The sequence below is a fragment of the Electrona antarctica genome (genome assembly GCF_951216825.1).
Source record: "Electrona antarctica genome assembly, chromosome: 22".
In the NCBI taxonomy this organism is placed as follows: Eukaryota; Metazoa; Chordata; class Actinopteri; order Myctophiformes; family Myctophidae; genus Electrona; species Electrona antarctica.
Window position 1 is genome coordinate 22,955,190 of NC_136805.1, and position 17,802 is coordinate 22,972,991.

A 17,802-nucleotide genomic window follows, 5' to 3' on the forward strand; every position below is an offset into this window, starting at 1 on the left:
CCATAGCCTAGAGGAAGTCTTTATGGCCAAGGTCATTAAATACCAACCACTCCTACATACCATCTCAGAACTGGGCTATAGCTGCATACTATTTGTTTTTATATTTGGCAGCCTAGGGCATACCACAGACTGGTTGTTATAGAGGGCTCCAACAACATTAAAAGGCTGGCAAAGTATTGTGGTGTTTCTGCTATATGCCACAGACGCTGCTTCTTATACCCATAGATAGTACTGAATGACATGCCTGCCTATTGTATCACGAAAACACGTGCCATGATTTTGTAAATGTAACCTTACTGCACCTATAATATTTCTGTCCTTGTATGCATCTCCTTTGTGTTGACATAAATAAATGTGTGTGTGTGTGTGTGTGTGTGTGTGTGTGTGTGTGTGTGTGTGTGTGTGTGTGTGTGTGTGTGTGTGTGTGTGTGTGTGTGTGTGTGTGTGTGTGTGCGCACGCGTGCGTGTGTGTGTGTGCGTGTGTGTGCACATGCGTGTGTGTAAGTGCGTAAGTGCCATGTTATTCTGGTGCATGCACTGTATCTTTACAAGTCCTCTCTTTTCTTAAAAACAGATTTCACTTGTCAATGGGAATGGAAAGGCTGCTTTTCTAGGGTGAGTGACCAGACATACTGTAACTAATTACAATCTAAATGTATTCTACACATAAGTATGTAAGAAATACTATATGTATCTTATCCGAAAGGCCTTTGTATTTAAATTTAGAAATTGTATTTTATTTTCTTATGTTTCTTTTTTTTTTGATTGATTGATTGATTAAGAGTTGTTCACAGTGCTTACAAGGGGACACGTCCTCATTGACAAAACAAAGGAAATAAATGATATGTCGTACGTAACGAGAAACTAGGAATAGATCCTGAGGAAGTAAGAGGTGAAAACAGGCAGGATTATGATTTGCATTGAACGCTAACTTTGATTTTGACTCTGCAGAGGTGGAAACCCCTTTGCCACTGTCAAACTAAGGCCTACAGTCACAAATGACAGATCAGCACCCCTCGTCTAACTCAGCAGGGCAGGAAGAGACTCACCATTACCATCATCATCACAAATCAGAGGAATCATCTCACATGGGGCCTCTGGTCTGCATTCAGAATCTCGTCCCAGACCGACGTCCAGTTAACCTGTATGCTAGTCTTGCTCACCACGACCTGTTCTTTTTTTTAATGAACTTTGTTTATTATTATTTTTTATACATAAATCAACACTAATGTTAAAGTGCTTGAATGTGACACTGTCAGTCCTGTTCTAATCATAGAGGTCCATTCTACTTTGTAAAACACATGCCACAGCATGTGGTACATTTACAGTAGTAGCTAAAAAGCCACCAGATTAAACTGTGAAAGCACCACTGAGTGTCCTAGAAGGCTTTGCGACATAGAATTAACAATCATGCATTCCCTCTATACCAAATCTCTTTGCTGAAAATAGCCAGTCTACAAGCCCACAACCCGTCATGCTGCGACCGTTGTGAACCTGTAGGTCTTCTATTTCAAGTTTTCGCCAATTATGACGAATAAGATTTCATGTTGTTAAGCAGAAATCTGCTGTAACAGAGAGACCAATTGCTGGCACAGAAATGACCTTTTAGACTAGGGGGAGGTGATCCTTATGCTTTGGATATAAGGTGAGCCGCACAGTGTCAAGAATATGCAGTTTCACTCCAGCTGAACATTCTGTCAAACATGTTTATTAATAATTACGACAACTAAAACCAGAGGGAGAACTGGCATGACTGGACATTGCTGCCTTAACTAAATGATGGTGGACGATGGTGAAACAGAGCAGCATCCCGGCCACCTTCCAGACTCGGCAACAAGTGGATTATTTTTATTTTATTTTTGTCTTTAAGAATGTATTCAAGTTGTGAGAATGAAGGGAGAGTGACAAGTGTTGGGAAAAGGGCTTGTAGTTTGAGTGTGGTTGTGTTTATTTCAACAAGAACATTATCTCTTATGTGACCAGTTTAAAACAGCCTATTTATATACAGTTTATATATATATTCTCCAGAGGTATTTAAAACAGAATATGTATGCAATTGTCCACTCAGAGGGAGTGTCCCTCTCAATAACAGATGTTTTTATGCTCGATCTGAGCCATGGAAAATGAAAACTATTGATTTTGATTTGCCATTGACTTTTAGAATGTATATCAAAAGGGTAGATTCACTTATCATGAAAGGAATATTTTTCACTCTTCCTGTTTCTACAGTCATTAAATGTTGGTTGCCTTTGTTTGCTTTTCACTGTAAGCTGTAGCTGTTGTTGTGTACTGTACAGTGCACACTGTTAATGCAAATCACAGATTTGACTGCTAGACATGGCATCATATTCAATATGGTGGACAGTGTTTGATACATAAAAGGTATGACATTGTTCGTGAGGAAAGAGATTATTTTTTATTTTTTTGCCTTACATTTGTGGATAAAAGCTTACAGAATGTAATGTCAACAAGACAACAACCCGGAGAAGAAACCTGCAACAATAAACTCATTCTCACCGGGTCACCGATTTAAGTCGCTGAATAGATTTTATCAACATAGTTATATTCTTACATGCTTTTTTCAATATGTACCTTGGCACTGTGTTGACTAATGTAGTCTTTTATTTCCCAATAAAAAAATATAAAAAAGGTTGGCTATTTTTGTGGCTTAGGCACACACACGCGCACACGTTTCTGTTTAATTGAATGTTTTTATTGATATGAAAGTTGGGATCAAATTCAATATTGTTGGCAATATCAAATTAACAGATCATAATTTGATCCCTAATCATAGTATGTGTGTGTGTGTGTGTGTGTGTGTGTGTGTGTGTGTGTGTGTGTGTGTGTGTGAGAGAGAGAGAGAGAGTGTATTGTAGCGAGCCTTCAATCCTGTAAGTTTGTACTGTACAACATCTGGAGGATCCGAGTCAGACCCTTCTTCAGCTTCTTATCCAAGTCTCACTAACCTTCAGGCTTGACAACTGCAACTCAACACTTGCTGGTCAAACACCTTCAACTGATGCACAATGGTGGTGACATCCACTTGACTGGAGTTTGAAGATCATACATAAAACCCACCCCCTAGCACTCCTCATTTCTGTACAGTACTCCTTGACCATTTTGATAGATGCTAAGATGCTATAATACTATGCAGATGTATGTTGTTGGTTGCTTACTGTTTGCTTGTCCACAAATACTAAAAATGTTATATAGATTGCATGATGTTTAGAAGAAAGATGCTAAGTTTGATGTTTACCTGTTATCCTATTACAGAACTTTGTAGTAGCACTTGATTGTTTTATTTACCCTTATTGCCTATTGTTTGTTGACTAGGTTTAATAATCTTGCACTTTGTAAGGCACTCTGGGTAAGAACATCTGCTAAATACCTAAAATGTAGCATACATTGATTGCTGCTCTCCATATTTCTGTCTAATTCAATCAATCAATATCCTAACCTGATGTTCCATTATACCAGTTTCTGCAGTATAGTCTACTGTATATGAAAGTAATTCATGTTTAAAAATACCAACAATCAAATATAGATGGAGAAATTAAATGCCATAATGTAGTAGTAGCTTATTGTATCAATCTCTCTCCTCAGTCCTCATCCACTGCGCTGCTGTATGCCATGTCTTTGATGCTGTGTGCTTTCACATAATTTGATTACCAGCGACCCCTGGTGAACTCTTGAAGTCGGTACAGCGCACAAAGGTAGCCAATAGGAATACAAAACTTCAGCACAACTTCCTGCTTGCTTCCAATCCGTTTTGGTTTACCAATGCAAGGATGATTGTCAGTCATGTAAACAGGCACAGGGCTTTTTAGGAGGCTGATCGTTCATTTTCAGCGACTGAATGAACAGGAGCCCACTCACACACAGGTACATCGTTTATGAAAGGAAGCACCAGGTTGGTATTTTGTATTAATATGCTATGCTATTTCTAGAGGTGTAAGCCTCTAAGCTCGAGGCTGCCTGCATTGTGCTGATTGTTGTACTGATTGATGTTTGGTGTACACAGTATCCTCATTTTTCCTCGTCACTGATATTAATTTGCATTATACAATAGATTGTTTACATTTAGACTGCAATCATCCTATCCATATATTAAGTGTATCGCAGGTGAACGTCGTTTATGCTGACAACATTCGTTAGCCTGACCTACAGTCCAACAGTATCATCAGACACATCACACATGCGTTCTTTACTTCTCTCTTTTCTTGCTCATCGCATTTCACCTTTGTATTAATTGTTTCAAAACGATCAAAGGGAGGAGATGATTGTAGTATGCTCATGTTTGTGCAAGTGTTTGTATTTCTATTTTACAGTCGCTTCAAAACATGGCTTATTGATTGCTTGTGACGGTGGTCACGCCTTTGAAGAGCATCACTGGCGCCAGTGCGGTGTTCACTCACCGTGGGCTGTGTGTGTTCACTTTCATTAAAGGTCCACAGTGGTTCCCAAAGTGGGGTCCGGGGACCCCCAGGGGTACTTGAGGGAGTTCCAGGGGGGACCCAGCTAAATGATAGTTAGGAACCAAATGGACCCTTGTGGGTCTGTAACTCAGAGAAATGGACCCTAATGGGTCCATTTGGTTCCATTTGTACGCTCTCAGAGTTAAATTAGCATTGATTTTACAATATAAATTGGGGGTCCCAGAAATAGAAATGCCATTAAATGGGGGTCCATAGACTAATATGCATGTCAAACTGGGGGGTCCTTGAAATTAAAACAGTACAGTACAGAGCACAGTACAATACAGTAACTATAACAATGAATGTATAGTTGCACCGCTCACTTCACACAGGTGTGATTTCTTTTTTCATGCCGTAAATTACTGTATTCATGTAGGCTATATTATCCAGTTACTCGCCACGTAAGTTAAAAAGCCATTGTAAAATAGCTTTGTTCGCCATCCGGAATGTGAGCCAACAATGTCAGTATAATAATGGCAACACCTGAGAACTTGAGAAGTCTCAAAAGAGGCAGACAAAAGCACAGAGGCCAAGGAGGATCAATCCAACCTCATTACACGATCCTGCTAAATGTGCAAAAGCTTCTCCTTCACTCTAAATTTACACAATTCTTATTTCAGAACTGAGATTCTACCACATTTTTGTGTTTACCTGTTGTATTGGGCCCGCTATCAGTTGTTTACTATCGCAAAACGACAGTGTCAGGTGTATTTAAACCGCAAGGAGCTTTTTTACAGTGTTGTAAAAAAATATAAAAGTACTGTATAGGCAATCGGCTGGGCTACATTTTGCCTTCGTCAGAGAAGAAACATGGACAACTCAACAGAAGGTCAGCAGTCTGCCCGGTTGCTGATTCACATGCATCAGTTGGATCTGTCTGCAGCCAATTATACTGCAGCTCTCCTCAGTCACACAGATCACAGGAAATGCTATAGTTATATGGTTAGATCTCATTATGGGCCTCTGACTAAACATTCAAGTTAATATCAGACGTTACATTTTCTTCCCGGCTCCTAATTGCTCCCCCCATGATACCTTGTCACTGCATTTTTCATCCAGCTCTGCTTGATTTTCACTCTAGTCTGTTTTCTTCCCTTTTGAGTGGTGCCTCCGCTCCATTACAGAGCTATGTCCGTCTGTCCGTATGTCTGTCTCTGTCTGAACACGAAATAGCTGCAACACCTAAAGTGGCCAGTAGAGTACAGCACAGAGTAATGTGGCACAGAGTACACTACACTACAGTACGAGCCCTGGGCTGTTCCTGGGGCTCTGGCTGTTTCGGGGACCCCCACACGGACCCCCGGGGGAACCCCACATAGTAACTCTTTCATTTCTCGATGGTTTCGGACACAGGGTGGCTCGCCGGAATCAACTTTATTGGCATGAGAATGAGAAAACATATGTTTACATTGCCAAAGCAAAAATGTATGTACAATTGAAAGTCAGAATATCCAACAGGTCAATTTCTTTCTATGTACAAAGGTCACTCGATACAGATGCAGGAATACACACAATAATTAGAAGACTTTAACGTGGTTTTTGTCATTTGCCATGTTTTCAAACTCTCCTTGGGTGATTGTAATATGTGGGAAGTATATGTCTCTGATGTCTTGGTACAGTGGACAGGCGGTTAGGAAATGTAGCTCAGTTTGCATTTTGTGTGCAGTGGTTGCATAGTCTATCTTTTCTATATGGAGACAGGTCTGCCTATATGGCCTTTCTCAGTCACAAGACTGCTCAATGAGTCTGTTACCAAGTCAGGATTTTTCTTTCTTTTGGGTGCTCAGGTATTCTCTTATTGTCTCCACATGGGCACACACACTCCCTGGATGCCAACGATGAACCTCTGCCCCAAATCTTCCAGAACGGCCTGTTATAGCGCAACCAGGAGGCCGACTTTTGTAAAACACATGTTTTGATTACTCCTCCAGATTCTGTCCAAACATCCCGCAAATTGTTACACAGTATCTCTATAGTCATGTGTTCAAGACTGATCTGTCCGATATTTCATATTCCATCATAATTGGCTAACATTGGCTTTCAAAGTTTGAAGGATTGGCCCGGTTTGAACAAAAAGCCTCAAATCATAAACGCAGCGTGCAATTTAAGTGAAATCTTTCACATACTTTCCTACTAGGCTGAGGAATATATCCCACCCTTTTCACATTGGCCTGTTATAGTGCCACCAACAGGTGGATTTTTGCAACACACATTTTTTGAATAAAATGCCTCAAGTCATCCAATTGCCATCCAAGGCGTAAGAAGAAATTGCACCCTTTTCACATTGGCCTGTTATAGCACCACCAGGAGGCCACAACCTGACCTGCCCTGGTGGAGACCTGTGCCCAGAGGGCCACTTGTTCTAGTCTCTTTCTGCAGCCCTTCTGAAAAATAAAAAAGATCACACTCATGTGAAGTGAGGGGTGCTCTTATCATCATACTACTATCCATCATCACATTCCGGCCAATCACAATTGGCGTCCTGAGCGTCCTCACCTTTCTGTCATTCCGGCCAATCACAATTGTCGTCTTCAATTTTCTGCCCTCACTTTTTTGAGGGGCGCTATAAACCGCTATAGTACTGGAGATTCTGTCTGAACACAAACATTAAATGCCATTGACAATGGATGGAGAATTTCTGTCATATGTGTCTGAGCAAATCGGCATATGTATATCTGTGGGAACCCTTGGCCAAAAGGTACCACCATGATTTTTTTTATCCTCAATATGTACTTTGCTCAGCCAATCAAATCATTGCTAAAATTCACACGCACACACAAAGCTGTCTCAAAAAACTGAATGCAATGTATAAACTTTGAACTGGAACCTCTCCTCCCTTGACCCACCCTTCTGCTCCCGGTCTCTTCTCCTCTCCCGGGGCTCCAGGTGCTGCAGCCATGACCGTGTCGCTGCTGTGGGCAGTGGACGTCTTTGGCCGCGTCTACAACCTGTCCACCGCGGGGCAACAGTGGGAGCAATGCCGCGACGCTCAGCTGGAGTTCAAGCGCCTGACTGCAGCTCAGCAGTGCTGCTGGGGCATCGCCTGCGACCACAACATCTACCTGAACGTTCACGCCTCCGACCTGCCCATCCGCTACCAGGAGGAAACCTATGAGAACCAGGTGGGTCTGATTTAGCACAGTTTAGTACCTCAGGAATTCTAGTGTATGAAATCAATTAACCAACTGTCCAATAGCTTTCATTAACAAATGTTTTTATCCATTTGGAGCTCCATGAGGTTAGATGTTCACACTTGTTTTTTGGTAACTACTACTAGATACATTTACTAGACAAATTTGACTGGAAGCCCAAAATGGGAACAAAATTCGCTGCATACATCATCATACCCGGATGTTATGCAGGAACGCCTTACTGAAGGGCAGAAAACAACTTTCTGGCCTTGACAGCCCATACATCTAAACAGAAAATGTGATTACTCACCAACATTGCAGCTGTACGGAAAGCTTGAATTATCCTCTTTCTATCTGCAAAGTTTTTGTTTCATAAAAATCCACCATAGGTTCCCAATAATTCTCTTTATATAAAAGCCAAGTGGGAGGCAGAAATACAACAAGAGATTTCACAAGAAGAATGGCTAGACGCCTGCACTGAAGTGCATAAAGTAACAAACTCTAATTCTTGGAGAGAATATCAATGGAAAATTGTGAGCAGATTTTTTAAGACTCCATTATTGACTGGTAGAGCGGGCACTACTCCTACAACTGAGTGCTGGCGGGAATGTGGTGAACAGATCGGTAATCATACGCATATCTTTTGGACGTGTCCTAAATTACAGCAATTCTGGAATAACATTTTTAATGACATTAACAGAGTGTTTGACACTCAGATACCACAAGATTTCAAGACAGCTATTCTAGGAGTAGTGCCGACCGGGTTTGAAGGTAGGAAAAAGGTGTACCTCCTCCAGATATTGTTAGCAGCGGCCAAAAAGACTATCACAATAAATTGGCTAGGAAAACACCCTCCAACCCACGAACAATGGCTAAATAAAGTAAAAGAAATTAGAGACATGGAAGAAATTACTTATTTGGTGAGGCTACAAAATGAGCAATTTGTTAAGAAATGGACGCCCTTCGCACGCATCGAGATTTAACATTACAAAGATTGATGGACCCCCTCTTTCCTTTTCTTTACTTTATTATTTTTATTTTATTTTATTTCTTTATTTATTTTCTTTCATGTCTGTTGAATTACTCGATCAAGATGTTGTCTTTCATGTTTACATTTCTTCATTGTTATTGTTGTTAGTATTATTTATGATTATTATTTTTACTTTCTATGTTGCTGCTGTCTCCTTGGGGAGACAATTCTGTATTCTGTATAAGAACTGAATGATGATATATGATGCATATGTATAAAATGTATTGTCTACCCCGGCAATGACAATAAAAAACAATAAGTTGAAAAAAAAAAATCCACCATAGACATGTTATGAGGTACTTTCTGTCAAGAAAGTCTGTGCAGGTGATTATTTTTCAAAGTATCAGAGTTTGGAAGCACTCGTTTTCAATAATGTAATGTCCTGCTGCCTCCTGCATTATGTGCTATTTAGAAAGGTGGTACGCAGGGCCGTTGAGTGATTTCCAATGAGTGCATCCAATGCCCTATGCTGCTCAATGTTTTGCTACGCAGTCTAGATGAGGGCGGCGTGTCCCGGTGGAAAAGTGATGCATGTGCATACTCTATACTTTGCACTCTATTTAGTACTGAGAAAAAAGTACTGCCGAAGCAGACAACCCGCAGCACTCCAGGTTAGAACAAAGTCCTTCTAGGTGCAAGGCTCGAAGATACAAGTTGAATTGAAGAAAATGCCAGCACTCATTATATGTCCTTTTCACATGATTTTATTTACCTCTGACGAGAGTGGACAACGTACGTGTTTCGGCCTGGTTGGCCTTCCTCAGCGTTGTCAGCTGAATCCTTGAATCCATCTTTGCATGTCTTTCTGTCAGAGGTGGAATCCCGTGGACGGCTTCTCGGAGCGCCTGTTGCCGAGCGACCGCTGGCAGTGGAGTGATGTCACAGGTCTCCAGCACCAACCACTGGACAGCTTTGAGCTCCCTTCGGCCAATTGGGAGTGGGAAGCTGACTGGCACGTGGATGAGAACTTTGAAGGAGAACCCACTGAAAAGGAGGTGAGTGTTGTGATGTGTTTTATTTTTATTTTTACAGCATTTCTGCTCGCTCTCTCTATTATTCTGCCTCTCTTGCTCTGCCATACCTTTGTCTCTCTATCTCATCCATAAACTGGGGTGGTTTACCTTCCGTCCAGACTTTCTGTATCATTCTGTCTAGTCTAACCATCTTTATATCACATGTTTATATCATATATTACAGTATATTTCTCTTTGGAATCAACTTTATTGTCAAAACGGGTTTTCAGGTGTAAAGAAGTGAAGCCTGATTCACTATGCTGTCACTCTCCATTTCTTATCATTATCTTTGTCATTAAGATAAGATAAACCTGTATTGAACCCAGCAGGGAAATTCACGTTCTTAAGTCTCTCCTGGTCTTTTACTGCCCAGCAACATTTAGCAAGAGAGTATTTCAATGTGTGTGCAGGGCTGGACCTACGCCATGGACTTCCCTGCCAACTACACCAAAGACAAGAAGTGGAATTCCTGTGTCCGCCGCAGAAGATGGCTCCGGTACAGGACATATAAGGCCAGGGATAGCTGGGCCCAGGTGGGGTTTGTATTTGTGTGTCCCTCCCAAGTGTTCATTTAACAAATCAATTTACTAAAGGAAATGGACACTGAGGATTTTACCATGTGTATGTGTGTGCTTATCTCTCCGCCGATGTACTGACAGATCCCTTCACAGCAGTCAGTTCTGCCAGACCCCTTCAACGACATCAGCTGTGGAGGCTGGGAGATCAGCGAGGAGCCCACAGGAAGACTGTCACTGTGGGCAGTGTCCCTGCAGGGGAAGGTACAATACACACACCCACACACCCACACACCAGGGAGCACAGCTGCCACCTTATCGCTAACGGGAACCCATAAGTGCACGCATACACACACGCACGCATGCACGTACGTACGTACGCCCACACATACACATGTCATGATGCATACTCAGTGATGTAGGCTGTGGTGAACACACAAAGCTGTCATACACGAACACAATTAAAATGACACCACCACAAAGGTGTCCATTCAAAGACTGACAGACACCCCTGCCCCCTCCACACACACACACACACACACACACACACACACACACACACACACACACACACACACCAGGAGAAACATGGTTGTCTTTGCTCTAAAGCCCACGGCAAGGTCACACATCACAATGTTCTGAGACGTCAAACAAACAACTCGGTATTGCACACAATTACCATGCTACTGTTTGTTCTCTTCTCTGTTCTCGCTCTCGCTTTCTCCACATGCAAACCTCTCTTCGTCTTGTTGCTTCTGTCTTCCTATTGCCTTCATTTATCTCCTCTCTTATCCTTGCTCTGTCATCTCTCTTTCCGTCACATTCTCCTGCCTGGCCATCTTTTCCTCCATCGTATTCCTTTCTTCCCTTCACATCTCATCTTCCTGTCACCCTTTTCCTCTGTTTTCTCTTCTCTCACCCTCTCTTTCCCTGTCCCCCCCCCCCCCCTCCTTCCTCTCTTTCCATCCAGGTGTGGTTCAGGGAAGGGATTCAGCACCACAGTCCGGAGGGCACTTCTTGGGAGGAGATCTCTGTGCCTGGAGAGGTGGTCCAGATCAGCTGTGGTCCAGGGGACCTGGTCTGGGCTGTGCTCTGGGAAGGCCAGTTCATTGTCAGGGAGGGCATTGGCCGAGACTGCCCCCAGGGTAGGTGTCTTCCTGGCCCTGGGGCTGCACTCCATGGTCTACTCCCTTTACAATATTTCACTGCTTCTCACTTTATCGTTGTTCTCTTTCCTGCATGTTGATGGTATTCCCAGATGATGATATTATTATTATTATTCAACATTAAAGTGCTGTACTTGACCATAGCTGAGTGGTTAATGAGCTTGCCTGGGGAGCCAGAGCCCCTGGTTGTCCCAGGTAAGATTCCAGGCCAAATATGTGTAACCCCTAATTGCTCCCCGAGCGCCGTAGAATGGCTGCTCACAGTTCTTAGTATAAATGTCACGTATGTGCAAAATATATTGTGTTATTTGTGCTCTGTATGGATGTACTCATTACACAAACAGCAGCAAAATAATGCAAAAAATGTATCACACAAAATAAAACACTCCAGGTGTGTAAGGGGACCTTGAGGCTGAATGTTGGTATCAAATGTTTTGTTGGTATTGCTACATACATTTTTAACAAATATTTTTGATATACAGTATTATTGTGTAATGTGTTGTTGAACATTACCGTTGCCTTGTTGCTGTTCTCTTGGCCATGTGCATAATTTATATTCTATAACCAGGGCTGCCTGGTTAACTAAATGGAAATTAAAATAGATTATTAAGGATAACATTCTTTGGTTACCAGGTACGTCCTGGGTGGTGGTGGACTCTCCCAGTTCAGAGGTTGGTGCCATCCATGTAGCTGTGGGTGTCAACGTAGTGTGGGCCCTCACCAAGGACAACAAAGTAAGGACATACTGGGAAGTCCTCCAAATATGAATCACTACTTAAACCTTATACACTTCGTTGACGGGGTTCCCCCAATGGGCTGTACTTGTGCCCTCCTTTTTCCCTCTACCAACCAAATCTCTTTGCCGAAAATAACAGATCTAAAAGCTTGTAGATCTTTTTGATGATTGAATGTTCACCTATTTTTGTAGAATTGCCCATTATGACATGCCCAGGATATGAATGCTACAGTAGGTTTCATGTGGTTTACATTCTGTTGCTGTAGCACACCCAAAAAATTAAGCTTTTATGATATAATATATAGACCTGGTACACAGCACATAGGAACAGAGTACAGGAAATAATAGTTCCCTGTGTTGTGAGTTCTATCGAACACATCTAAGTATCGTGCATTTCATTCCGTCCAGGTGTGGTTCAGGCGTGGGGTGAACTCTCACAACCCCTGTGGCTCAGGGTGGATCAGCATGGTGGGAGAAATGATTGTGATCAACGTGGGACTCAATGACCAGGTGAATCACAACCCAACTGTTAAATCAGGGAACATAATACATAGTAACTTACATACAAACTTGTAAAACATATACACATACATGTTTAGTTTATTAACATTTTAAAACACAGGGCGGTACATACATTCAGCCAATTAGCCCTTCGTTAAGTCCCTCCCCAATCCGTCCTTGTCCAATAGGCACGTTAGCAGCGAGGAGACAGGGCAAGCTGTCCTCCCCCATAGCGATTTCTCCATATAAATAATCTATCATTTCAGTAGCAAGAGCATTAAAATGTCTTCTAAATCTAGTCAACCAGGCCGTAGGCTATGCACTGGACAATTTGCATGACATTATTTAAATAAACTAGAAATACAAGGAAATGACAAATCGTAAGTTACGTATGTAACTATGGTTCTATGAGTCCCGAATGACCGCCAGAGGCGGTGCTTAAGCACTGAATACGTCCCTTCACGCATGCGCCGTCGAGTATTTTATACCAACAATGTCAATTTTGACCCCATGATGACCCGGAGTCGTCTATATCTTCCGGCAGTCTACAGGGGTTCAGTCCCTACAGAATCTTCTCGCGAGACCACGAGGATTCTGAGTGACAAGAGTGCTCTGGCGGTCATTCGGGACTCATAGAACCATAGTTACATACGTAACTTACGTTCTATTTCGTCCCTGCTGACCGCCAGAGGCGGTGCTTAAGCACTGAATGACTTATACCAGCAAAGTCACGAGGAATCCTGATCCCAAGCCATAAGGAGTAGAATCGGAGGACTCTCGTAAGAGGACCACGTCCAGCGGGTGGGGAGTGGCAACACTCACCCAGTGGAACATAGAAAACTCGCTGTGATGCCCATTAGGCAGCGGCAGATATATTCCAGGGGTACTTCCCTCGGGGCAGCCCATGATGTGGGGACGCTCCCGTTAGAGTGGCCCCTCACGCCAAATGGTAGGGTACGATTACTCGCCCCATACGCGTGGTTAATGGCATCCACAATAGTGTGGGGCGGGCGCTGTCTGGAGAGAGCACCGCCTTTGAAAGGGCCATCGTCACAACGGACCAGCCATTCTGACCGCCGAATGCATGTGGCAGGTCTAACAAGCGGCTCTCAGGGCCCACGTTGGGCGCAATAGTTCCCGCTTGTCAATCCACTCTCCTGGTGGAGGGCAAGACTGTGCTAGCCGTATAGGCTGGTTGAGGTGTGTATGTGACAGCACCCTCAGGAGGAACACTGTGTTCGGCCACAGAGACACTCAGGCCGTCTGAGCTTTGCTTCAGACGCAAGTCACTGACAAACAGGGCGTGCCGCTCACTGACACGCTACGTTGAGGTAATGGCCAGGAAGAATTCCTGGCCATTACCCTTCCATGACCCTCTAAACTCCGCCCGTGCCAAGGGCTCAAAGGGAGGCCTGTATAGACCATGCCGCACTAGGGAAGAGCCTGTGCCGGAGTTCTCAGGGCTCGTAGAGGATGCAACCTCAGAGCCCCCATCAGGAAGAGGGACACCAGACTGTGGCTCCCCACTGTGGCTGTGCGATATTGATTCTAGCATATCGACATGATATTTCCCCTACTTATGCTTTTAGAGTAGGAGATCGGCCCTCGTCTAGGAGGGACTGCGGAACGCCAGAAAGGTAGGCAGAGCAGCGCACTAGGTCTTTGCTCTGACCCTCACGTCAGTTGGAAATAGATTCCATCGGTTATCGTACCGTAGTCTGATGGATGTCATGGCACCCTTGAATTCAGGGTGGCATGCCTGGCTGGTTCCACACAGCTGCTCGGCAGCGGTTCAGGGCTGCCAGCGGCCAAACGCACAGTTGGGGGCGTCGAGCATTTGAATGCCATATCCGACCGCCTCCCAGTTGAGGAGACCTCTGTCGGGGAGACGCCATGGCGTCCTCCGACTGGGTCTGTTCAGCAGAGGAAACCAAGTACTTCTTGGCTGGAGGGGGGCAACCAGAAGAATGGTGTGACCCTCCTAAAGAACTCTCTGAAGCGCTGGTCGTATCAGAGAGGCAGTGGCAAGGCATGTGCAGTGCCTCTGGCCAGTGCGCATTTAAAAGGATAGTGCCCTGTGGGCGGTGGCCTAGTTAGGGCCATGTGTGTCAGGAACGATGCAGGTCGTTCTGTTCATACTGGCTATGTGGCATGAAGGCCTGCGGGCTGACAGCCATTTGTGGCGTTCAGGTTCTATGAAACCATCGGACCATTGCGTCCTGGCCCGGAGGGCTGGATGTCTCCGTTAGGGAGAACCGGAGAGGTTAGCGAGTCAGCGACTCTAGGGTGAGGAGGTCCACCTCCGCTCTGCCGAGGTAGCCTCTGATTAGTGTTCACCACCATTGGATGGGGTACCGCTCCCCTCATGGAAGCTTTTCCTGTTGGGTCCCATCAATTCAAGACATGTCGACAACAGTCTGTCTTGCGTCACGAGGAAGTATGTAGATCGGACTTCCCTTGGTGTGACTGAGGATCTACGGCCTCTGTTGCGCCCTTGGGCAGGAGGACACATCACTCCTGGTCTGATACTAGGGCTCTCGTCATGTTGCTGATAACGGCCATTTTGACCCCCCCGGATATGGGGGGCTGGCGTCAGAAGGCACTGCACAGCCCGGAAAGTCACAGGCAGGTCCCTGCGTGGGACGCCAAGGAACACACTGGCCTAGTGTGGGCCGGCGGTGATACGCGAGCTCAGAGGACAGCGATTTCGTCTCTGTTGGAGCTCGTTGGGAGGCGTGATGTGTCATAGGCCTGCATGCAGCCTGGTCTTCCCCACCTGGATGGTTCGCTCCAGCGATTCTTGCACAGCTGAACCACCTAGTGCTCCTGGCTCCTCAGGGAGACTACAGAGAGTTGGCCTAGGCTCCTCAGTCAGGCTTGACTGTGAAAGCCTGACTTGGCGATGGGCTAGAGCTAGGATGGACATCAGCCGTCCTCTCTCTGAGGACATGACACCAAATGCCTCCAGTGACGGTGAGGGCCGACCCGCGTCTGAAGAAGGCGCTTGGAGGATCCGACTGCCTACTGTGGCACTAACAATTCGCGTTCCACGGCTATGCGCATGAAGGTGCGCATGGAGCCATCTCGGCCAGTGGGTCCTGAGCTGAGAAGTAGGAGGCTGGCTCTGATGCATCTTCCTCATAGTCATGGAAGTGCATAGCTTAAGCTGTCGGGGAGAGCACATCGTCCTCGAGTCAGCTGTGGCATCGGAGGGGGAGGCACTCGAACCCTCCGAGGTGCCTAGGTGTTATCCGAGGTGAGCATGGACCTCATGTGGGCCAACTCCGCAGATAGCTGAGCCCTCTCGGATCTGCTGTGGCCGGCGGTCAGACCTTTTCCTCCTGGCACACGGGGCAGGACCACGGTCGGCTCACGGCTGAAGGGGAGCTTCACACGAGGTACAAAAGTGGGAGCTCTCCATTGTGGTGGCACCGGCCAGTGCACACCAGTCACACCAGCTAGCCCAGGGCGCGGACGCTACTGGTTGCTAGGTGTTGGCCATATGCTGAAGGAAGGGAGCGTGTACGCTGCCTGTACCAGCAGAGGCTTTAATCTAGATCGGCATAGTGCACACCGGTGCACACCAGTCCCAACTAGCCCAGGGCGCGAACGCTACTGGTTGCTAGGTGTTGGCCATATGCTGAAGGAAGAGAGCGTGTACGCTACCTGTACCAGCAGAGGCTTTAATTTAGATCGGCATAGTGCACACCAGTCCCAACTAGCCCAGGGCGCGGACGCTACTGGTTGCTAGGTGTTGGCCATATGCTGGAGGGAGTGCGTACGCCGTCTGTACCAGCAGAGGCTTTCGAGGTACAAAAGTGGGAGCTCTCCGTTGTGGTGGCACCGGTTCCTCTGGACCGGCCGGTGCACACCAGTCCCAACTAGCCCAGGGCGCGGACGCTACTGGTTGCTAGGTGTTGGCCATATGCTGAAGGAAGGGAGCGTGTACGCTGCCTGTACCAGCAGAGGCTTTAATCTAGATCGGCATAGTGCACACCGGTGCACACCAGTCCCAACTAGCCCAGGGCGCGAACGCTACTGGTTGCTAGGTGTTGGCCATATGCTGAAGGAAGAGAGCGTGTACGCTACCTGTACCAGCAGAGGCTTTAATTTAGATCGGCATAGTGCACACCAGTCCCAACTAGCCCAGGGCGCGGACGCTACTGGTTGCTAGGTGTTGGCCATATGCTGGAGGGAGTGCGTACGCCGTCTGTACCAGCAGAGGCTTTCGAGGTACAAAAGTGCGAGCTCTCCGTTGTGGTGGCACCGGTTCCTCTGGACCGGCCGGTGCACACCAGTCCCAACTAGCCCAGGGCGCGGACGCTACTGGTTGCTAGGTGTTGGCCATATGCTGGGGGGAGGAGGCGCGTATGCTGCCTGTACCAGCAGAGGCTTTAACTTAGATCGGCATATAATTACTTAATCAAACAACTGAATGCTGCTATACCTGCCGCAGCATGTGAATATGCATTTACGTTTTATGCAAATGCTCATTGTAGCACTTTGAGATTTAACCAGATGTAAAGTGCGTCATAGGAACAGCGCACAGACGCTGCTGTTAGCTAGACTGTGCGACCTGCATGGTCGCGGTGGGGGAGGAGAGCTTGCACGCTACCTGTACCCCCAGCTGAGGCTTACTTATAAATTATGATAATAAAGTAGCCTTCAGTCGAGGCTTGGACGCTGCTATGTAGCAGCTGTAGTGTTTCCTATGCGAACGTTTATCACAGCACTGTGACGTTTATCCAAACTCCAAGTGCATTATTATTTATGTTTGCTAGTCCAGAGCGAAACAAAAGACACTTCCAATGCGCTAGTCAAGGCACTACTACGCATTCACGCTGGGAGGAGGGAGCACTAACGCTGCCTACACCAGCCAAAAGTTTGGTTAAATAAACCAACACAAACAAGTTTTGGAGAAAAGGCTACAGCCAATAGCTCCACCGATAGGGGCCGCCTGCTGAAGGAAGGGAGCGTGTACGCTGCCTGTATCAGCTGCAGCTAATAAACAGAACAAGCTATACACTAATAGCTGTTAATAAATGCTTGAGCTAACAAACGATTAGTAGCAAGTAACATCAAACTAGAGGCCGTATGCTGGAGGAGCGGAGCGCATACGCTGCCTGCCCTGTACCAGCTGGGCCAATAAACAGTCAGGCAAGCTATACACAGATCGCCGTTATAACAAATAGTATAATAAGCGCTTGGGCTACAACTACGGGTAGCAGCGCCAGT

At 45.6% G+C, this 17,802-nt stretch overlaps 2 protein-coding genes across 3 annotated transcripts in view; both read left to right on the top strand.

The window, feature by feature from the left end:
- baiap2l1a (BAR/IMD domain containing adaptor protein 2 like 1a) overlaps positions 1-2,633 on the top strand; it is a 29,009-nt gene extending 26,376 nt beyond the window's left edge. Inside the window, exons 13-14 of the mRNA XM_079492438.1 lie at positions 575-615; positions 952-2,633. Of these exons, the coding sequence (XP_079348564.1) occupies positions 575-615; positions 952-1,024 (114 nt within the window). The 3' untranslated portion in view covers positions 1,025-2,633. The remainder of the gene's footprint in view (positions 1-574; positions 616-951) is intronic.
- A 1,118-nt stretch (positions 2,634-3,751) lies between these two features.
- tecpr1a (tectonin beta-propeller repeat containing 1a) overlaps positions 3,752-17,802 on the top strand; it is a 30,493-nt gene continuing 16,442 nt past the window's right edge. Inside the window, exons 1-8 of one of the 2 annotated variants that reach the window (XM_079491971.1) lie at positions 3,752-3,910; positions 7,362-7,597; positions 9,449-9,631; positions 10,060-10,182; positions 10,309-10,428; positions 11,135-11,309; positions 11,964-12,064; positions 12,475-12,576. In XM_079491971.1, the coding sequence (XP_079348097.1) occupies positions 7,373-7,597; positions 9,449-9,631; positions 10,060-10,182; positions 10,309-10,428; positions 11,135-11,309; positions 11,964-12,064; positions 12,475-12,576 (1,029 nt within the window). In that variant the 5' untranslated portion in view covers positions 3,752-3,910; positions 7,362-7,372. The remainder of the gene's footprint in view (positions 3,911-7,361; positions 7,598-9,448; positions 9,632-10,059; positions 10,183-10,308; positions 10,429-11,134; positions 11,310-11,963; positions 12,065-12,474; positions 12,577-17,802) is intronic. The other variant, XM_079491972.1, reaches the window with a different exon arrangement.